Below are 23,922 nucleotides of genomic sequence, written 5' to 3'. Positions count from 1 at the left end.
CCACTTAAATTGTAAAGGTCACTCCGATATTATTTCAAAATATAGCCGTGTTGTAAGTTTATCAGTATTTCGAGTTTTAAAGACATTACATTATTATGGTGTTAACCAGTCGTTGTCATCATCAGTGAGGCCCCTTTCCTGGTGTTACAAATTCTACAGCTCAAATTCAGATAAAGCACGTCTGCGTAAAGCATGCCTTACTGACTTTAAAGTAAGATATTTCGAAGAATTCGAAAGACAATTACACGAAAAATTGAAAATAGGAAATCCTCCCCTTTCAAAGCTTTCTCGGGAGTCAAATGAACATGATATCCCAGTGATACCAACCAAAGTTAAAGTGAAAAGTCATGCTGAATATCTTAAAGATGCTTTCACTGAAATTGTTACTGATATACTGTGGGAATCAAATCAGTGTTCACCAGTTAAGAAATATCCCAAACAAATACAGCCTTATAAACAGAGCATGCAGAAACCACGAACAAATTTAGTGTTTTTGTTTTCACAAATTCCATATAATCAGGTCAGTCTAAGGACATTTGCTGGAAAACGAGTGATTGATTCAGAAGTTCTTGTGGATTCATTTATGACGCCGTCACTACACGCCACATTTTCTGAACATGCTCGTTTGTCTTTGATTTGGGTTGATACTAGCTGCCTGCATGAAGTTCATCAGAGTGTAAGTGTTTTGTTAATTTCAAAAATGGTGAATCAAATTTTACACATTTCTACATGTATGTATAGAAATGCCATGTTGTTGCTGTTGTCGATTTTAGCACCACGAAATACTAAGAATGCTGACTTGACATGTTATTACAACTATTCCCCAATGATTAATAAATCAATGTGCTCTAGTCACAAACAAACTTTTAACTTTTTACATCAATTCCATTTATGTCTATTGTTTTTTTATTAAAAAATCAAAAAACAAAAACGATAGCTTATGAGATGTCACCTCAGTCTTACAAATATAATATTTTATCTTTAGAACAAATGTCATGATTATTGCAAGTTAATTTTATTCAGTGTACGTTTAACTGCAATTTGTATAAATACTGCATGCTCATTTCCCACAATCACGATCTACATGCGAAATTAACAAAGTTCAAGGAAATAAACGAAGCTGCAGTTAAGTATAATTCATTGATGAAAACAATTTTTTTTTTTTTTTTTTTTTTTTTTTTTTTACAAATTTCCATTCATTATTGAAGAGTATGTATATATGCCAAATTTCAGGAACATTCAGTATAGATCTGCTCATAGTTAGTGGGAATTATCCTTAATTAACGGTACTAACTAAATTTTTAAAAATTTCGATTTGCTTTTGTGGACTGCAGAGGAATATTACACCTGGTTCTGTTATATTCAGGGTTTAAGCTGTCATTCGCCAAATGGCCAAATGCGAATTAATATTATATTTGGTGAAAATATTTCATTATCAAATCGCCAAAAAGCTAATTCGAAAATCCTGTTTCATTATTTTCCGATATTTGTTTTTGAGGAGTATTTGTTAATTAATAGTATAATACATTAAAATGCATACAGGTCAGAAATAACAACTTCCGAGTAAACGTGAATGCAGCATTAGCCTCGCTATTTGTTATTTGTACATCTACTTTGCACATGCTTGTTTTGGGTCGCTTCCTCCAAGTGGCTGATGTCATGTGATTTCTTGCATGCAGAAAAAGCCGACATGTCTCAATTGACTGTTCATGGAATACCGCTTACCGGGTATATCATAAATTAGGATCAATTGTTAAAACGCTGATTAAAATGTTTAACTGTCTTTATTTTTGCTGAATATTTAACAATACTGTCATTGCAACTCCTAGCAATATATTTAGCGATAAACTGGGTGCAGTAAGCCTTGGCAGACAATTGCGATTTAGTTGCATGTAATATTTTTTATCATCGCACATATATAATTAGAAATGTTACACAGTAGCCATGAAATGCACTTCACAATGTAGATTTTAAAACTGGGCAGAACTGATGGATACATTAAAGTAGTAACTGGGCATGGACACCCATTTTCATTCATAAATTATGGGTTAGAAATAAATTCCTTTGAAAAGAGCCTTAATTTTGTCATTATATTTTTGGCTAATTGAAACCTGACCTTGGCTACAGATTTTTGGGTCAAATTAGCCAAATGGCTAATAATGTTTTAAGTCCAGCTTAAACCCTGTATATTTTGTAGAAAACATGTTGGGCTATAATTCTGTCCAATTTTCAGTTCACGGTCACGAGGGCGTCAAAGTGAAGGTCAAAAGCTCATCATACTTTAACTTACCTAGCTACATAAAAAATAATGGCAGATTTGGAATCCTTGGGCATTTTTCCAATTCAGAGATGCTATTCTCAAGAATGGACCAATGGTTACTTATTTATGGATGTTCAAATATAGGGTGCCCATGCATGTGCCAGCCCTCCCTATTTTTGTGATTTTTGTCAAAATGGATGGGCCGTAGCACCCAAACCGCTGATCAGGTTGAGCTCATCTTTGAAAATTAAGCTTTTTCAGCCAAAACGAAATTCCAGATAAATCTGATGGGGGGGGGGGGGGGGGGGGGGAGGATTAAGGTTAAAAATTCAATTATTTTGGAGTGATTTGACACAGAAAGATCCCACTTGCAAATTAAAAAATATTTTTACCCAATGGCTAATTTGGCTACTAAAAGCGCGAGCCCTGGCAATTATTAATTAATGGCATGTGCTCAACATGTATGGAAACAAAAATCTGAAGCTTAAGTTTATAAAATTTTATAATATACTCACACTGAATAAAATTAGTTTATAATAATTGTGAGATGAAATGCTATATTAATAATACATTGAGATGATATCACAAAACTGTCAAAGTTAGCTGGATTTTAAATACACCCTCAGTGTTTCTGCCAGAAAGAAATTTTTGGGTATGGCGATATGAAATTGAATGCAACCACAGTCAACTTGGCATGGGGGCTTCCCCCAGAAAGAAAATGGGTTAAGTTTAGGGTTAGGGTTAAGAAAATTGTACACTAATGATAAGAGTCATTAATTTTGTCAAAATTTTAACTTAAAAAAATTAAAATTTGGGTGTGGCACCATACCCGTTTTACCCTCTGGCAGAAACCCTGTATGGTGAACTTATTTCATTCACCATAGCCTATTAATTAAGACTCAGGGGAGTACTTTTGCGGGCCAAACAATAGTCTAAATGAAACAATAATAGACGGGGATTTCCCTGAAGCATTAAGCTTAAAGGGGAACTAAACTCAAATATGAGCCTTATGTGTTGAAAAGATGCATACCTGGAATGGTCACCAACACATACTGACACTTTAAGAAATGAAAAACTCGTATTTTTAGAGTTAATAAAAAAACGTGATTATTCCTGGGGGCAGCCATTTTCTTTTGTTTTCGTTGTGTCCGGTAATCTAGCTTGGGGAGAAGTGACGTCAGCACCTACCAACTTCTATATACACATTGTAAACAAACACAGTGCCAGAGCTAGCCCTGATACATACAGGTAAAAATATTGTGTTCAGAGCCCTCAAAAGTACCCGGTCTCCGGCGGCAAATCGCTGCCTGAAACAGCTTTTTCCGCCGCCTACTTTTCGTTGATGGTAAAAAAAAAGTGCTTTCTCTTCTTTAATGCATCTCAGAGGTTCGATTTTTCAAATGTTTCTTGGGGAGGGCCCCCAGACCCCCCGCTTTGCCCCCTGCTATCATCACTGTTGTAGCCTGCTACTTCTTAAACTATTGAGGGCACTGTGTGTTACATGGTTGTGAATGCTGAGTACATGTACATATTGTCATTGTTATGTACCTGATATACATGTACATGTATGCAATATTACATTCATGAGTAATAAAGTGTATTTTTTATTTATTTGCAGGGTACCCGTGATCCTGAAAGTCTAAAGATTATAGAATCATCTGTTGCTGCACTTGATGGAGCTGTGTTTTCAGTGGATAGCATCGTTTCTGTGTCTGGACCGTGGCTTTGTGGAAGATTCAAGTCACGTTCTAACATCCAAGACGAAGACTGCACCAATGGAGATATCAGGACAATTTCTATGGCCTCCATTTTGTCGGCGACCAGCGTGTTTAAAAATTGTTTTCAGTCAAAGCCTAAACACCATTGTGAAAAAATACACGGCAGTCTTACTTTATGTAAGGATTATATTTTGATTATTTTTTGTGTGTATTGTATTGTTTATTATTAATTTTGGCTCGCATACAGCACATATATGTATCAAGTTGCTAATCTGTAGAATTGTGTGTGGCATTTTGCTATTCTGACTTCCTAGCAGTGTGTCATCAACATTTAGTTAAAGTTCATATATATATATATATACATATATATATATATATATATATATATATATATATATATATATATATATATATATATATATATATATATATATACACACACACACCTGTTTTTAAACTTCAAAGAATGGTGATAAATCTTGACTGATGTGCATATAAAGTACTAAGTAACGGGGCCACACGAATCACTGTTATATCAAAGGCCATGGTGTGTGTTGTCCTATCTGTGTGAACTGCATATGTTTAAAATCCCATACTGCTAATAGAAACTTATAGCAGGATTCATGTGAAGACTTGTCAGAATTAGTAAAAAGTAATGTGTTGCAGAGCAGAACAGATCTGTTTATTAATTGATCCATTTATTTTCTTCCTATTTTCAAGCTGAAGAAAGCAAGTCCACAGAACTGTTTTTAGAATTAGTTCCAGCAGCAGACGAGCCTTCATTACACAGGTAACTTGTGTTAACAAGAAGAATAAATTAGTCTGTCACTTCTAACTAACAAAATCATTAGAATATTCATACATGTATGTAGAACAAGTTTGTATTGATACAAGTTGGAGTTGATGAAATATTATACTGTAAAACATGAAATAATGTGTGTATAAAATAATGCGAGAATAAAACCTTTCCAAAAATATATGTATTAATTAATGTGAGGACTTTTACCCAGTACATCATTTTTGGTTGGTGCAGTGCATACAGTTACCATTATGATTGGGACAGCACCTACATGTAAAAACTGGACATTATAAATATGTGGACCATATCTTGCATACCGATGCTTACAGGACTGTCAAACCTCACATGTAGAAACAACTTAGGATGACGGTGTGTCGCATACTATTACTAGGTAACTGTGACCTACTTTTTATGGTCTACTGCACATAACAGTAAATCGTTGTCCGGACCATATCTTGCATACAGGACCATCAAACCTCACATGTAGGAATAACTTGGGATGGCAGTATGTTGCGTACTATTACTAGGTCACTGTGACCTACTTTTCATGATCTACTGCACATAACAGTAAATCCTTTTGTGGACCATCAAACCTCACATGCAGGAACAACTTGGGATGGTTGTATGTCACATACAATTACTAGGTCACTGTGATACAAATAAATCAAATAATTTGTCTATATTCTGAACATCATAGGAAAATCTTGTTTAGCCTTTGAAGAAGTCAGGACCGTTTACTTTTTAATAAAGAACAATAACTTCTTCAGTCAGACAGCACCTTCTCCAATGGATACAGTATCATCAGTAATTGGTCCAAAACAAACTGTTCATCCATCCCATTGCAAAAAATTAACATAATTAGAATTGAATCATACCTGTAACATATTCATTAATATATCTATGGTTTTCCACCGGACTCCTGACAGGTGTATCATGTACCTCACAGGTACTCTTCTTGGTACTTGAAATTTTACTTATATATATTATATTGTTAGAATAACTATTTCTTTACATCTGAAATCAGGGCTTCTAGATTATGGTAGCCTCACTCCCATGGCTAGTGATGTTCAGTGTTGGGCTAGTAAATAACTACTATTGCCATGTCCGACGGCTAATGAATTTGTTTTGGTCAAATGTTGCAGTTAAGTCTTATTTTGTAAATATGAATATCCTGCCCCACCCCACCCTCAGTGTTAGTGGTTTTAAGCTCTATCTCCATATTTAGGTGACATATCCGATTATTAGTATTATTTAGTAAAATTGTATTAACGTAAAGTAAAGTAGGGCTGGTGAATTTTTAATCGTGGCTAGTACATTTTTTAAATCACTAATCCCGTGGCTAGTGGTTTTAAAAATAATTCTAGAAGCCCTGGAAATGTTTGTGGTCATCATGTTTATACATACCCCGTACATGTGTATAGAGCCACAAAATGCATTTTTTAATCATTCTAAAAATGCACACACCTGAGAATTACCAGTTACGGAGATGAGCTCTAGTCAGTGTTTTGAGAGTATTTCCCCATTCTTGGTTCATTCTATTGTAACTATATCCAGATGTGTTACCAGTTACGGAGATGAGCTCTAGTCCGTGTTTTGAGAGTATTTCCCCATTCTTGGTTCATTCTATTGTAACTATATCCAGATGTGTTACCAGTTACGGAGATGAGCTCTAGTCCGTGTTTTGAGAGTATTTCCCCATTCTTGGTTCATTCTATTGTAACTATATCCAGATGTGTTACCAGTTACGGAGATGAGCTCTAGTCCGTGTTTTGAGAGTATTTCCCCATTCTTGGTTCATTCTATTGTAACTATATCCAGATGTGTTACCAGTTACGGAGATGAGCTCTAGTCCGTGTTTTGAGAGTATTTCCCCATTCTTGGTTCATTCTATTGTAACTATATCCAGATGTGTTACCAGTTACGGAGATGAGCTCTAGTCCGTGTTTTGAGAGTATTTCCCCATTCTTGGTTCATTCTATTGTAACTATATCCAGATGTGTTTACCAGTTACGGAGATGAGCTCTAGTCCGTGTTTTGAGAGTATTTCCCCATTCTTGGTTCATTCTATTGTAACTATATCCAGATGTGTTACCAGTTACGGAGATGAGCTCTAGTCCGTGTTTTGAGAGTATTTCCCCATTCTTGGTTCATTCTATTGTAACTATATCCAGATGTGTTACCAGTTACGGAGATGAGCTCTAGTCAGTGTTTTGAGAGTATTTCCCCATTCTTGGTTCATTCTATTGTAACTATATCCAGATGTGTTACAAGTTACGGAGATGAGCTCTAGTCCGTGTTTTGAGAGTATTTCCCCATTCTTGGTTCATTCTATTGTAACTATATCCAGATGTGTTACCAGTTACGGAGATGAGCTCTAGTCCGTGTTTTGAGAGTATTTCCCCATTCTTGGTTCATTCTATTGTAACTATATCCAGATGTGTTACCAGTTACGGAGATGAGCTCTAGTCAGTGTTTTGAGAGTATTTCCCCATTCTTGGTTCATTCTATTGTAACTATATCCAGATGTGTTACCAGTTACGGAGATGAGCTCTAGTCAGTGTTTTGAGAGTATTTCCCCATTCTTGGTTCATTCTATTGTAACTATATCCAGATGTGTTACCAGTTACGGAGATGAGCTCTAGTCAGTGTTTTTGAGAGTATTTCCCCATTCTTGGTTCATTCTATTGTAACTATATCCAGATGTGTTACAAGTTACGGAGATGAGCTCTAGTCAGTGTTTTGAGAGTATTTCCCCATTCTTGGTTCATTCTATTGTAACTATATCCAGATGTGTTACAAGTTACGGAGATGAGCTCTAGTCAGTGTTTTGAGAGTATTTCCCCATTCTTGGTTCATTCTATTGTAACTATATCCAGATGTGTTACCAGTTACGGAGATGAGCTCTAGTCCGTGTTTTGAGAGTATTTCCCCATTCTTGGTTCATTCTATTGTAACTATATCCAGATGTGTTACCAGTTACGGAGATGAGCTCTAGTCCGTGTTTTGAGAGTATTTCCCCATTCTTGGTTCATTCTATTGTAACTATATCCAGATGTGTTACAAGTTACGGAGATGAGCTCTAGTCCGTGTTTTGAGAGTATTTCCCCATTCTTGGTTCATTCTATTGTAACTATATCCAGATGTGTTACCAGTTTGTAGAGTGTCTATTTTCACCTTAACGTTTTTTCAGTGCTAGCCCACCGGTCTACCAGGTTATAAAATCTGATAGCCCTCAGTAAAAATTGGTAGCCCCATAATTTTAATAAATTAAAAAAACTAAATACTTTATTTTTATTTAAACATGTTGTGTTAGGTGGGTTTTTTACGTGTTTAAGCGTCTTGTTGATTGGAATCCTGGAATATTGCTAATATGGTATCCGTAAAAGACAAAGAAAAAAAAAATGTTTTATTTAACGATGCACTCAACACATTTTATTTATGGTATATGGCGTCAATCATATGATTAAGGACCACACAGATAAAGAGAGAGGAAACCCACTGTCGCCACTTCATGGACTACTTTTTTCGAATAGCAGCAAGGGATCTTTTATATGCACCATCCCACAGACAAGGTAGTACATACCATGGCCTTTGCACTGGCTGGAACGAGAAATAACCCAATGAGCCCACCAACAGGGGACAAAGTAAAATACTAGATATAAAGCAAGTTTGGATGAAAGCCGATCTAGAGAGAAACAATAGAACTTGTCATGGTCATTGTTCACTAATTGGCATTTTAGAGATTCTACATGACACAAATTCTTTAACCATTCCTACAGTCATGTAGTGTCATGTTTAAATTTTAACTCTAGGTTATTTTTACCAATTCATGTTAATATGTGGTCAAATTGATGTATCTGTATACAGTATAGTTTATACAAAATCTTCAGTGTTCTTTGGCTATGCTGAGAACATTTTGTTCAAGATCACATTGCCATTCTCTGTGCAAGTCTTACAGCTTACTGCACAGTTCTAAAATATTAAATAGTAGTTGCTAATCACTTTTCAGATAGGGGTAGGACGTAGCCCAGTGGTAAAGCTCTCGCTTGATGCGCAGTCAGTTTGGGATCGATCGCCGTCGGGCCCATTGAGCTATTTCTCGCTCCAGCCAGACAACCATGACTGATACATCAAAGGATGTGGTATGTGCTATCCTATCTATGGGATGGTGCATATAAAAGATCCCTTGCTACTAATCGAAAAGAGTAGCCCATGAAGTGGCAACAGCGGGTTTCCTCCCTCAATATCTGTGTGGTCCTTAACCATATGTCCGACGCCATATAACCGTAAATAAAATGTGTTGAGTGCGTCGTTAAATAAACCATTTTCCTTCCTTTTTCACTTTTCAGATTGATAAGTAACTGTCACTAATTAAAACTTTGAAAAAAAAAGAGTTCCCTGCAATGTCATGTGAACTTCATTTACATTTTAATTTTAAAACAAATCAGCTGTTTTTGTCAATTGCTATTTACTTTCCTGTGTTCATGTGATTACAGGCATGAAGAAACCGGTGACACCTCAAATGATGTCTTTCCAACTACTTTGGCAACAGCTCCTTCCAGCTCCTGTAATGATAGGAGCATCAACAGCCGGCTGCAAAATCCAAGGTTAGAATTCAGACAGGTCTTATGTAGACTTTTAATACACATCTTACAGTTACTATTAACTTAAATATCCACAATGAAATCATTCTTATGAACATGAGGTTTAGTCATTAACAGTAAGAAGTGTAATAACACAGGTGCATTGTGATAATTAAATGTAGTAATTAGGCATTGTAAAACCAAATTTTTGTCAGGGATATATATATATATATATATATTTGGATCGATTAAGTTGTAGTTATCAGAAATCAATTTGAAACAGCTTAATATTCTTGCACTTGCATCTATGATAATGTATCTTTAACATATTATGTTAGACATGCAGTGATGTATCTGTGTGCATCTGGCATTGAGTGATTCTAACCATTGTTTTGTGTTTCAGATTTTCGGTGATAGCAAGTGTTGAGAAGACCACAGCACTGTCATGGCTAGTGCAGCCCAGTAGATCATACATTGTGTATGATGCACAGACACCACCGTTGTCCCAATCAGTCACGTTGTGTGACTTGCTGCTGGAAATGTCAAACTGTCAACAGATTTTGGTATGTGTTATATTAACTCATATTAACTCGTCTCTCAGATAATAGGGGTGGGATTGTAGCCCAGTGGTAAAGCATTCACTTGATATGCAGTCGGTCTAAGATCGATCTCCGTCGGTGGACCCATTGAGCTATTTCTTGTTCCAGCAAGTGTTCCACAACTGGTGTAACAAAGGTTGTGGTATGTACTATCCTCTCTGGGATGGTGCATATAAAAGATCCCTTGCTGCTTATCGAAAAAGAGTAGCCCATGAAGTGGTGACAGCGGGTTTCATCTCTCAGTATCTGTAGTCCTTAACCATATGTCCGATGCCATATAACCGTAAATAAAATGTGTTGAGTGCGTCGTTAAATAAAACATTTCCTACCTTCCTTCCTCAGAGAATACGTTTGTGAAAGATACTTAATATTTACTTTAATATGTACATTAAACCAATTCCTTGAGAAAGCAACATGGCACTGTCTACATCTAGATTCATTAATTTTGTTTGTCCTCTTTATGCCAGATGGTATACTATTAACCTAACATCAGAAGAAAAACAGTTAAAAACAGAAACCTTTATTTAGAAATTGTTCTATCCCATAGAGAACACAACATAAATTCTGTCCAAAAAATTGAAATAACTATCTAATGTCTTTTTTCTCTCTCTCTCTTTAAAAAAAAAAAAGGTTTTGCAAGTTCAAGAAGCTGATTATGTGTTGCCCAGTTTGGCAATACTGGACCTGCATACACTTGACTCAGCATGTATTTCCTTCCTTTCTATTGGATCAAGTTTGGAGGTAAGAAATACACCAGTAATCTACATGTAAATTAACATTCACCTGGTTGACTGAAATATTGGTCATGGACAGTTTTACTGTAATGCATTAATTCTACAAGATAGTATAATAGAATGATTGAAACTTAACAAATAATTCTGGCAGTGCAGACAGGGTCCACCTTGTTCAGGCACTCATCTAGGAGTGAAAACAATATTCAAGCAGAGTTGTCATTTAGCTTGCTCATTTCTTTCATCAGTGCTGCACAGGGTTTCTGCCTGAGGGTAAAACGGGTATGGCGCCATACCCAAATATATTTGCAGAATTGGTTTTTTTAAAGTTAACATTTAACAAAATTAATTACTGTTACCATTACTGTATGAATTTTTTAACCCTAATCCTAAGCTTAACCCATTTTGTTTCTAGGGGAGACCCCCGATATCCTCTGTTGACTGTGGTTGCATTCAGTTCCATAATGCCATACCGAAAAATTTATTTCTGGCAGAAACACTGGTGCAGACTACATACCCTTTTACCATGGATTTATCCAGGCCTTGTATAGTACCGATCACTGGCCCCTGCAAAATGTAATTGCCATTTTCCAGACTATAAATTGCAAATGTGATAAATTATTAATAACAAAGTAAATTAATTATATTCTTTAATATTACAGATGCATAAATTCATTAGTCCGAAAATATTCCCAATTATGACTAAAATTGCGCTAATAATCTCAATCCAATCAGCCCAGTGAAAAATCCTGGATAAATCTGTAAGCTCATTTTAGTTGTTTTTTCTGATTCGAATTTTGATATTTGGACCATGGTTTGATTTATTAACAATAGTTTTCATAACACCCCAGGGAGATCATCTGTGTGTGTTTGATCATAAAGTGATTTGGTTATGAAACAAGGTATACTGGTACCAGCTTATGTTCTTCTATTGTAGCTGGTGACTATGTTTGCTGGAAATATGGCAAATTATAAGTTTAGATGAGTGAAATCTGCTCTATAACTGCACCTGCGTATGTTCATCTCAGTGTTTCTGAAGTTTTATTAATTGTATGGTTTTTAACATGCATTGAGATCAACATCTATGGATGCAATTATATGAATGAGCAGTGTTTCTGCCGGAAAGAAATGTTTGGGTATGGCGCTATGGAATTGAATGCAACCACAGTAAACAGGGTATGGGTGGGTGGGTGGGGCCTCCCCCAGAAAGGTTAGAGTTACGAAAAGCATACAGTAATGATAAGAGTAAATTAATTTTGTCAAAATTGTAACTTTAAAAACAAAATCTGCAAAAATATTTGGGTATGGCGCCATACCCATTTTACCCTATGGCAGAAACCCTGCATTGAGTGAAATCAGCAAAACATTCAATTCCTTAGAATTCTTGTTGTAACATTATTGGAGGTTAATACTTGTACTACCACATGTTTATTTTCAAGTCAGCCCTGCTATGTACTCTAAAGTTATCATCAAGTTTTATCATTCTTGTTCCTGTATGTTATATTATTAACAGTATTTTCTGTTTTTATTTTCGTTGAAAATTAGGTTGAAAAAGCTGTGTTTCGGAAATTTCATAATGTCAGCCCAACATCTGATGACACAGAAGAGATGAAAGAACCTATTGTTGGTGTGAAAGATTTTAGAGTATCTGACATGAAGAGAATCAACGTAAGGGAAAGTAAGGAAAGAACTAAGAACATTGAGATGCATCTCGATCACATCAAAAGCAAGTGCAGCCTGCATGAGTCCAGTAGAAAGAAATCTGGTTGTGTTTCGCAATCATGGTACGACCCTCAAGTTCTCAATCCCTGGCACATAGCTGGCAGCACCAAAGGCTTGGTTTCTGTTATTGAAAAACTAACTGCAAGGTATGACAGTAACTGCATCTTAGTTAATTTCTTGCATGTCAATGATTGTTGTTAGTTTTAGTGCATTTACCCCCATTCTCTTGGACTGACTTCAACATCCTAGTAGCCAGGTAAATGACTTGTTCTAATTAAAGGGTTTGAACAAATCTTGAAACGTTTTTAATGTTTATCTATCTGGAAGGTCTTGTACTTCTGATTAGTGTAACAAGTAATTGACGATATTCCTTGCGTAACATTTATAGTACAGCCAACTGTCCAATTCATCACTCAGATCAGAATATCTGTATGAGACAATTTTCACAAATTCGAACAAAGAAGAAGAAGAAGAAGTATAGTACAGTAAACATGTTGTTGTTATGTGTGTGATATTGAAACTATTTCAACCGAGACACTTTGGCAATACGTGACTATGTCATCAAGACTCCATTCCATGAAACATTTGTAAACTTGGAGCACTTATATCATTCTAAAAAAAACATTTTTCCCTACAGCCAGTTGCACCATATATCTTGCATTCTGTTGTCTTAAGTTATTATAAAAATTTACAATTATTTATAGGTCTGAGGCCCTTGTAAAGTAGAAAAGATAAAATGGAAGTTAGATGAATACTTGATGATTTTTGTAAGAAGGGTACATACTCTTTGATAAGCTATTTGTTTAGTGAAAAACATTTTTATTTTGATTAGATCATTTGCAACCTTTGCATTAACATATGGGAGGTAACGCTTATGTATTATGCATTCGTCAGTTATTGTTTCAAAAATCAGCTGGCAAAGTCTCATGGATTTCTGATAAAACATTGAACAATAATGGCTGACTAACGATTGTGTAATGATATTAACACACGTTTACTTAATAAGTACACGTTTATTATTAGATAATGATTAATTTCATCTCAGTTTTATTTTTATTTTCAGCATAGATCAGCTAAATTTTCTCACATTGCCTGAGAAAGAGATTTTGATAAACATCCAGCAACAGTACAGAAAATGTAACCGACCATTTATTGTCCAAAAAGCAAAGACCGTGTCTGTTGAAGGTTTGTATTCATCTCCTAATTTACAAGTGTAAGGATGCACTATACCCGATACGTAGCTTGCAAACCGACCAATATCACAATACTTAATGAAACTGACCCAGTTGTTAGGCAGCAGTGGTGTAGGAAGATGCCAAAAAGGTGTGGGGGGGGGGGGGGGGGGGGGGGGGGGGGGGGGGGGGGGGGGGGGGGGGGGGGGGGGGGGGGGGGGGGGGGGGGGGGTGGGGGGGGGTGGGGGGGGGGGGGGGGGGGGGTGGGGGGGGGGGGGGGGGGGGGGGGGCACACTTTTATATTTACACACTTTTACACTATTATAAAGCAAATATAGAGCAAAATATCTGTGACGTGCCCCACTTTTGCGTGCAACATTTCACTGGTTATGTTTCCGCCATTTTATTCCTTACACTGGCACTCCAAGAGTTGTTACTCTTAATAGTTCTTCATAAGCACACGCATGTATTTTTCATTTTGAAGTTGTATTATGCCGGATAATAAAAATATATCAACATAAAATTTTAGGTGTGGAGTTAATGTTAGAAAGATCATTATAGAGGATTCGTCATGAGTGTTATTTAATATGGAAAATATCAACCAAGTCTTTGTTAATCAGTATTTGTTGAGGCTTCCAAAGTTAGAATCCCAAAATGAAGCAAACATGAAGATTATTTATGATGTGAAGTAAAAAAAAATAGGGATGCTATTGTTTTCAAAATATATAATCCTTAAGTTCTAAATGGAGTCATAGAATTAGGTCTATATAATATGAATGTTTCTTTTCATACTCAGTTGATTGAGCGCTCATCTAAGGTGCTTGCATCACAGGATCGAACGACCTCAGTAGATCCATTCAAATGATTGGGTTTTTTCTTGTTCCAACCAGTGCACCACAACTGGTCAAAGGCCGTGGTGTGTGCTTTTCTGTCTTTGGGAAAGTGCATGTAAAAGATCCCTGCATTAAGAAAAATGTAGCTGTTTTCCTCTCTTGACTACGAGTCAGAATGACCAAATGTTTGACATTCAATAGCCGATGATTAATTAATCAATGTGATCCAGTGGTGTCGTTCGCAAAACAAACTTTTTGTACATAACCCGACCTCTGACCTTTGGGCCTTTACACCTGTTCCTACTGTAGAATGTGAAGGTGAATGAAGTAGTTATTATGTTACCGGTAGTACAGACTGTAGCCACTTGATTGGCACTACGAAGTTTGGGCCAGTCCATGGAACTAGGGCAAAAGTGCTACAGGTCCGAGGTTAGGTTAAGTATTGATGAAAAGAGAAAACGTTTCTTCAGTATGTTAATGGAACATGTCATTAATCTCATACAAATTGATGTGCGAGTACACTTCTACAACACTAGGTCCAAACGTTTTGTGAAATGTTCGTAAAACAATTCTTAAGCTCTTATGGGGAAATGATACTATCGCTGAAATATACAAAGTGACATAACAAAATACCGTCTATATAGACTATAGCTATAGTCTGCTTTTAGTTTTCAAAACATATATTATTTTTACTTGTATCAATGTAGAGGAAAAAGAAAACAGTTTTGTCAAAAAGAGATGATGCTCTGTGAATATTTAATACAATTCTATAAAAATTATTTAAGAAGGCTGTGGTGTACTTTCATATTAGCCTAGTCATAAAATGGATGGCAATCACAGGACTGTCATTTTGGCTTCATATTCAATAAAATATCACATATCTAAGTGTGATTTGTTTGACTAGTTTGTCACGTTTGACAGGTAGTATCAGTACATGTACATACAGATGTGTGGGATTAATGACCAACACCCTCCACCCATCCTCCATTCCAACCCCAGCCGCACCCACATCCACAATGGAATCTTTTATGGAAAATAATGTTATTTGTACTGTTTGTGTTTTTAAGAACATTGTTGATCACTCCAATGAAGCTGTTTTTAAAACAAAAGTGCTCAAACGATTTATTGTGAATTTTTTATCTATGTATGGGGTACTTCAAGCTCTGACAGTAAAAAAGTTTCATTGGTGACAGTACATTTTTATTATCTCATATTGATTTACTCGCCCAGCATTACTATCTGTTCAAAAATGATAAAGGTGTAATGCCTTTTAGATCCTGTATACAACTGTAAAGTAAATAGTCAGTACAAATATTTTAAAGTCACTTTTTCCTTTACTTCCAATGTATTTAAAACTGTTTTAGTAGTGAACATATGTACTTGTGTGTCTGATGGATGTCATTTTAAGCAATGCAACTAATGTTCTCTTTCTTGCAGTACAGACAAGTTTAAAATTAAATATGGTTAATGGATATAAAACATGATTAATTCAACTGCACATGGAAAAATGGAAACATCATAGTGATTCATACACCTATTCACTTTATGGCCCGTGAATCAAAATTTTGTCCAGTGACCTATAATGTTTTGGGACATTCCAGCAATATAAGGATATCTTTATAATATTAGAAAATTTCAAGAATGTGTAATGACTTTTAAATTTTGACTAAATAGTATCATTTCCCCTTAATACAAATGTTTGCACAATGTTTTCTTTGGAGCAATTTTGATAAATCAGTACCTAGTTATATTCCACACCAATTTCCGACTTCTCTTGACATGAATATGTCACTGCACTCAGATTATATGTATTGCTGGTGATACCTTATATGTAATTGTTGTTATTTATTAGAGTCCAAAACTAGTGTCCCTGTTCCATCGAGTGATGTTGGTCAGCAGAAGTTGAGTCTGTGTAAACAAAAGTCTGGTCTGTTTCGAGGCGAGCTGATGGTAAAACGAAGCAGAGCAGTTGTCAAAGAAGGTAATAAATTAGAGGATAAACTGAACCAAACTGATGGCAGTGGCACGGATAAAGACAACTCAAGATGTCTGCTGGATGTACCAAAGATGGGTAAGAATATGTTTGTTTTTTACTTGGTTCTCTATTTGAAAGTTTATTTCTTTCAACTTTCGTGAATGTACCCATGTAAATTGGGAATCTTTTAGACAAAATGCATATAAGAGATGTTTATTAATAGTTTTTCTTATAAGAACATATTGGCTGACTACTGCATGGTTGCCTGTACATGACATTTGTTTACAATGTATATGATGCACACTTTTATCTTAACATCAAAACTTTCAAAGGTTAACGGTTGTGAATGGTGTGAAATTATAATTACAGTAACAATAACAGTAGTCAGCATTTCATTTAATGAGGTTGAAATTTTCTTAAAATTCATGTATGACCCCTGAGGTTTATAGAAATCATTCTGGTACATGCTGGGTTGTACTTTGTGATATATTTGCAGATTTGTATTCAATGTATGCCAGGTTATATTTAATTTTTTTTTTTTTTCTAACAACCTTTAACTCTTGATAAGTGACTTTCATATTTAGTATGGGTGTCTTTCAAATACATACCACTACAACGTCAAGACTATTTGAAGAGTTTAGGTGCAAAACACGATATATCCATTTTTTCATTTTCAGTAAAAGTTATTTTTTTAATTGGCGTATATCGCATTTTGATTTTTAAAAACCTGGGATTTACCCAATACAATTTCATAAGGATCAATCACGTTTTGCAGCAAATCAGCGGGCTTACAATTAGCCCATACTGACATACAATAATGGCTTTAACTAAAAACTAGAAAGAAAATGGTTTATATCGCGTTTTGCACCTGAACTCTTCATTTAGAACTTGGTAACAGGGTAGATTGAGACTTATACATATTAATAGAAAGATATTTTTCTTGTTTTTGTCTTGTGGTGCAGAGTTTGCGAGTGAGGGAGATCTCGGGCTGTACATTGAGGACGTGTACAACAAGCTGGTGGAGAGTAGCGGCGGTCTGGAGTTCGGTGTTCAGACAATAGTCACAGTCAGTCTGCACTTCATGAAACACCACAGCACGGCACACCCAGAGGTGGGACAACTCGTACAGTGTCTTATCACCACAACTGGCAACTTGTATGCCTTATCTAACACAGGGCTACATCTGCCATGTGACATACTCGCCAATTGCAAATTTTGATAACTATTGCAAATTTGGCAAACACAATTTGTTCAATAATTGATTTTTTTTTTTTTTAAATAGCTATAGGTTTTGCATTTTTGAGCTAGTTTGGCAATGTTCTGATAACCCAGAACTAGCCCTGTAACACAGTATTAAAAAGAATATTTTAACACAGCTCCTCGGCTGATTTCAGTGCTCACACTGAACAAATTGTCGTAAAGAGAATTTTCTTGAACATATTTTTATAATAAATGTAGATGCTATATACTATAAAAATTTTTTAGCACTTGGCTAATTTGGCTGTCACCTATCCTTTTACATGTTTAGACACTGAATCCATAAAGGCACTGACTCGATTTGTGAAAGATGTGTTGAACTCCTACAGCTTGCCAACTGTTAAATTACACATTAATTACAATATCATGTTTAAATTATCACTTTAGTCAAATCCAACATGTCTCTAGTTACTCTGCAGTTTGTAGCAGCTCCAGATAATTTTATGTGAAACGGAAAAGCCATGTACATCAAGAAATAGGGCCAGTGACTTTAAATTCTGTTAAAAGTTTTATTACCTTGAAGAAACAATTTTAAAATTTTCATTGGTATACATGTACATGTAATTGTCCAAAAAATTATGGAGAGAACATATTAGTTTATTTCTATAATAATTATTGATTTCAGAAATCTTTGATGGATCTGTTCGGTAAATACATTCTGCTATCAGCTGCAATACTGCGGAACAAGTATAAAGAGAACATGTCCAGTGGAGACAAGAATAACAAAATCACAGAGTAAGTGGTATGATGTATTCATTAAACATCCTCTCTGGGATGGTGCATATAAAAGATCCCTTGCTGCTAATCGAAACGAGTAGCCCATGAAGTGGCAACAGCGGGTTTCCTCTCTCAATATATGTGTGGTCCTTAACCATGTTTGACGCCATATAACCGTAATTAAATGTGTTGAGTGCGTCATTATAAATAAAACATTTCCTTCCTTCTCGGAGATGGACAGATCATGTGGACCATTCTCCCACATTGTGTCATTTTGCACAGTTACATTGTATGTCGTACCTTTATAAAAATATTGTTTTTATAGTATGATGATTTATAGTCATGTCTTATCTCTGGGGTCAGGTGAATATGTTTCAAGTTCAAGCAGCGATCTTTACGTAAGATTTTATTATTTTGATCAACTTTTTCCAGAACAGGGTCTGATAGTTGGTCAACACCGTATCAGATGGTTGGTCAGTCATCGAAAATTGTTAAAATGATTGATGTATATATATTTAAAAGACCGTGAACTAAAATTCTACAAAACATTTTCATTTGAGTTACAAAGAATGCCCCTGATACGTAATAGGTGAAAGTGAAATTTTGTTGAGGTTTTCTGTCGTCTTTCTTGACTTCGTCTCTCGTTTGTGCTGAACAGTGTTGTCTTAGGGGATATTTTGTTGAATAATTCCAGTGGTCCAAACTATGAATTCATGCAATTCTTATAGTGCATATTCTTACAAATATGACATTTCTGAATACTATGGTTCAGTGGGATAGTAATTCTTTATAAAAAGTTGTTACGCTGTTAACAAACAGTTATGGTGTTGACATCATTTATTAAAATGTTTTAAAATGTATATATAAAGAACATTTATTGACGCAGCTTTTTGAGTAGCCCATCAAGGAGCAAAATAGCATGAACATAATTCATTTATTTTAATAAGGAACAGTGAAAAAGCTTCCCTTTGCCATTAAAATATAATATTGGATACAATTACATATTCACACAATTAAATGGCCAACCCCTCAAAAAACTGAATATAGTCCAAGACAAGAAAGTGCTGTAGAGACTTAAAAACTCCACTCCATTGCCGAATGCCATGGGCACTAGCAGGGGTTGATGGCTGAGACAATAGGAGTGCACAGGAATATTTGGTTAGTGACAGCTCAGCACATTTTAATGTTGCAAATGCATTTGATTAGGCAAATTGAATTAGAATTTATATTTTTGTTTTTACTTGCAGAATTCTTAATAACTTCTTGTTTTCATTTTGGCAGGTTTCAGCTGCAAATCCTGCTCCGCCTTGAGTTAGAGTGTGCAGTGTTAGACACAGACAGTAACCGCACTGAGCAGGTTGTGGAAGAGGTATTTTCAGTCATGTTCAGTGTCTGTATGTGTGACTCACATGGATTGATTAGATGCAGGGCAAGAGTTTCGTGATCTTTCGCTAGGGAAATAAATCTGATAACATGTTCAGTGTTTGGGTACCATGGTGTCATCATATATGAGAAGGTTAAAACTTTGGTGTAACAACATTGATTAATAAATAATGGACTACTGGATGTCAAATATTAGGTCATTCTCACATATTCTGACGTGCTAAATTTTTCCATAAGTAGCAATTGGTATTTTGTATGCACTTTCCCCACAGGCAGGGCAGCATGTACAAAGAATAGCTTCTATGGAGGAGTTCAATTTTACAACTCAAGAACCCCGGGCAAACACTTTACCGACTGAGTTAGATATCGCCTTAAGGAAATGCAAGAAAGCACAAAACAATAGTTTGGTGCAGAGATGGGGCGATTGCTTGACAAAAATAATCAATTATGATTACGATTACTTAAGAATGTGATGATTACGATTACAAGAAAATTGAAAGTAATCAATTACGATTGTGATTACATTGTCCAGTAATCATTATTACAAGCACAATTACATTTCATCAAATATGCACTCATAGTGAAATAAAGTTGTCAACATGAAATTTCACAACCATACTAATTTCATTCATTGAAAGACAATGAATTATTTTGGATTATTTATTAAATCATTTTGGAAATTTATGAATATGTGTACACAGGACAAATTATTATTATTAATGATTCTTTTTAATTTACTAACCATTTTTTTAACAAATATTCGTGTTGTGGGGGATCAGTTTCCAAAACCAGATTTATTATTCTTATATTTGGATCATTGACAAAAAGGTACATCCATAACTACATGTATAATTTTATATAATAAAAAAAAATAATAATATTGAACTAAGCCATAATTAATAATTATGTGTCTGATCACTATTATTTTTTGTTTTGTATTGTTTGTATTATTTATACCATTTAATATCATCCACAAATGAAAATTAAAATTAAAATTAAAATAATTTATAAATAAAAAATAAATAAATAAAACTGATATCTATATATATTTGCTCAAGTTGCTGATTGCATATAACTTTTGACACTCTAAAAATTACTGCTATTCAAGTTTGAGATCGATTTTATTAACAAGTTTTTGCAGTTATGCATTTATTAAATTACTCAATTTTAAGAACAATATTAAACAGCTACTTTCAAATGTGTGTTTAGTTACGTGATTTGTGTCTGTATCTGTGACAGTGTGGGGATAACTGTCTGTGGAATCAAGTTTGATACGACTGACTGCCTGCTCGTCTGCAGTTATAATGACTAAGAAAAGTAAAGAAATCGTGTCACTGTACCGTTGGTGGACTTTCACACCTGTGATGGAATATGTATTGTCAAGTATTTCCTAGTTGAGAATTCAGAGGAGTGATAACACTGTACACGCTTTGAGAGGAAAGCAAGATTTTAATTTTTTATTATTATATTACTATTTTTTTGTGTATTACTATTTTTTGTGTGGCAAAGAATTATGGCAGGGTGACGATAATCAGGGTAATGCATTATTAATGATGGCAACAAACAGCAAGACGGCACAAAACTAGGGCAAGGCGCAGCTAACGCCCTTCTGTTTATTGCCAAATAGAACACTATTCATTCAGGTGCTTTTATAGCAAAAGTAAATGAGATGGATGCTATTATATGAATGTGTGACTTCATCCCCCTGGGGTGGGTGGGACGTAGCCCATGCGCGGTCTGTCTAGGATTGATCCCCGTCGGTGGACCCATTTGGCTATTTCTCGTTCCAGCCAGTGCTCCACAATTGGTGTAACAAAGGCCGTGGTATGTACTATCCTGTCTGTGGGATGGTGCATATAAAAGATCCCATGCTGCTAATCGAAAAGAGTAGCCCATGAAGTGGTGACAGCGGTTTTCCTCTCTCATTATCTGCATGGTCCTTAACCATATGTCTGACACTACATAACCATAAATAAAATGTGTTGAGTGCGTCTTTAAATAAAACATTTCCTTCCTTCATCCCCCTGGGTTTCATTCATTTGATAATCCAGTCATAATTGATTCCCTGTTTCACAGGCATATGATAGTAGTAGAAGAAGACAAGTTGTTTTAACATTGTGTCACATGCTGTACATAAATCATAGAATATAAATATATGAATATATACAAAGGTTAGAAAGTAAAACAATTTATTTCTTATAAAATACAATACTGATACTAAATTTCAATTGGGTTAATCAGTATATACGGACAGTTCTACTATTAGAATAGAAGACAATGGGATATCAGTTATATTGTCTACACTGATTGACAGTGCTGCAATTAATGCTAAACATACCTAATGGGTTTGGCAAATTATGAGTAATCATGAAAGTAATCGCTGATTATGATTACATTATCATTGTAATCGATTACGACGTAGGTCAGTGGTAAAGCGCTCGCTGGATGCGAGGTCTGTCTGGGATCGATCCCTGTTGGTGAGCCCATTGGGCTATTTCTCACTCCAGCCAGTGCACCACGACTGGTATATCAAAGGCCGTGATATGTACTACCCTGTCCGTGGGATGGTGCATATAAAAGATCCCTTGCTGCGACAGCGGGTTTCCTCTCAATATCTGTGTGGTCCTTAACCATATGTCTGATGCCATATAACCATAAATAAAATGTGTTGAGTGTGTCCTTAAATAAAACATTTCTTTCTTTCTTTTTAAAAACTTGTAATTTTTAATATTAAGTTTGACATATTATCCTTTTATGTAAATAAGTTTTTGTTATCTTTACATCTAGGTCGTGGCTTTGCTCCGGTCGTTGTCATTTATAACAGATTCTGGATTTGTTCCTGCTTTTCTCAACAAAGATCTTCTTACAAGGTAACTAGACACTGAAAATGTTCAGGCTTATCAAGCTTTTGTGACATCAGCACTACCAGATAGTACAATATGATGTTCACAAAGAGCAATTGCAGCCCTTGAAATATGCAGCGGCAGTCGGCAAAACCGCCTTTTATCAACTCAGAATTATGACTTATTTATGAAAACATTATTTAAAAGAATGGTATTTTAGCCACTTTAATTATTAGAGTCACTTTTTGTTGTTTTGTTAGTATTTTCGATCCCTGGGATGCACAAATGGTGGAAAATTCCAACGAATGAATGTAGTGGACTTGTGCAACATGAATGAGATCTCTTACCTACAGGGGACCCTTATATAATAGTAATATATCCAGTTTGGATTTAGGTTTATTCCTTTTTATTTCCATAAACTCTCCATAAAGAGACGGGGTGGGGAGAATGTCGAAACACCCTCCTGCTCAAAGCAAATTTTCTTCTTTTTAAAAAAATATTTTTTGGGTGAGCATGATTCGAACCCCCTTGAAATTGTGCTCTAGACACCACCACCCTACCCTGGCATAATTTCTTGCACACATCCTTGTGGCTGGTGTGACAAAGTATTAAACACTGTGACATCCTTGACATTCATGTCATATTTTCTGGCACAATATAAAGTTGTTTGATTTGATTTACGTTTCAGCTACAGGTCTACACTGCCAAAGCTGCTAGTGAGCATCTATGATGAGCTGATGCAGCCGCTGCCTGACATACTGGCAGGTTTCGGTTCACCAGAATCCAGTTTAAACCTGTCCGTTCTCAATCAGTCTGGTGCCAGCAGTCTCGCAGATGATGCTGTGTTGTCTGTGTCTCAACCAGTATCCGACAAGTCTGACATTCTGCAGTCACAGTCTTCCAGAAATCTCAGGTACTATCCTAATAGGTTTAATATCAGACATGTGCCAGATATAGCTTTTGCATCTAACTTTCTGAAGTCTAACCAAGTTTCCAAAGTGAAATTTGTCATTTTGAATGTGCGTGTTTTCAACCTTGTATTGTAAGAAAACAACTGGCCAAACAAATTTTTCTTGGATGTAATGTTTTTGGGACACATCTCAGTAAGCATTAATTACCTAAAGAAAAATTTGCATCAACATGAAAGCTTAATTTTATATTTTAATTAAGGATTGTCTGTTATTTCTTTCACATTCATTGAGGTATGGACAAAAAAAATCATCCGCAAGCTGTGTGAATCAGCGAAGCCTTTCTCCCTTAAGTTTGCGGATGATTTTTTTCTGGTCGTACCCAGATGAACGTAAAAGAAATAACAGACAATATTTATAAT

General features: G+C 35.6%; 1 protein-coding gene across 1 annotated transcript in view; it reads left to right on the top strand.

The window, feature by feature from the left end:
- Positions 1-547: 547 nt before the first annotated feature.
- The window catches only part of LOC121383316 (treslin-like), a 33,155-nt gene continuing 9,780 nt past the window's right edge, over positions 548-23,922 (top strand). The window contains exons 1-14 of the mRNA XM_041513270.1: positions 548-676; positions 3,879-4,155; positions 4,699-4,768; positions 9,274-9,384; positions 9,764-9,923; positions 10,590-10,700; positions 12,236-12,558; positions 13,476-13,597; positions 16,270-16,488; positions 17,355-17,503; positions 18,275-18,384; positions 19,648-19,735; positions 22,537-22,619; positions 23,281-23,505. Coding sequence (XP_041369204.1) covers positions 584-676; positions 3,879-4,155; positions 4,699-4,768; positions 9,274-9,384; positions 9,764-9,923; positions 10,590-10,700; positions 12,236-12,558; positions 13,476-13,597; positions 16,270-16,488; positions 17,355-17,503; positions 18,275-18,384; positions 19,648-19,735; positions 22,537-22,619; positions 23,281-23,505 — 2,141 coding nt within the window. The 5' untranslated portion in view covers positions 548-583. The remainder of the gene's footprint in view (positions 677-3,878; positions 4,156-4,698; positions 4,769-9,273; positions 9,385-9,763; positions 9,924-10,589; positions 10,701-12,235; positions 12,559-13,475; positions 13,598-16,269; positions 16,489-17,354; positions 17,504-18,274; positions 18,385-19,647; positions 19,736-22,536; positions 22,620-23,280; positions 23,506-23,922) is intronic.

The sequence above is a fragment of the Gigantopelta aegis genome, chromosome 2 (genome assembly GCF_016097555.1).
Source record: "Gigantopelta aegis isolate Gae_Host chromosome 2, Gae_host_genome, whole genome shotgun sequence".
Taxonomy (NCBI): domain Eukaryota; kingdom Metazoa; phylum Mollusca; class Gastropoda; order Neomphalida; family Peltospiridae; genus Gigantopelta; species Gigantopelta aegis.
This window is presented reverse-complemented; position numbering and strand designations above follow the sequence as displayed.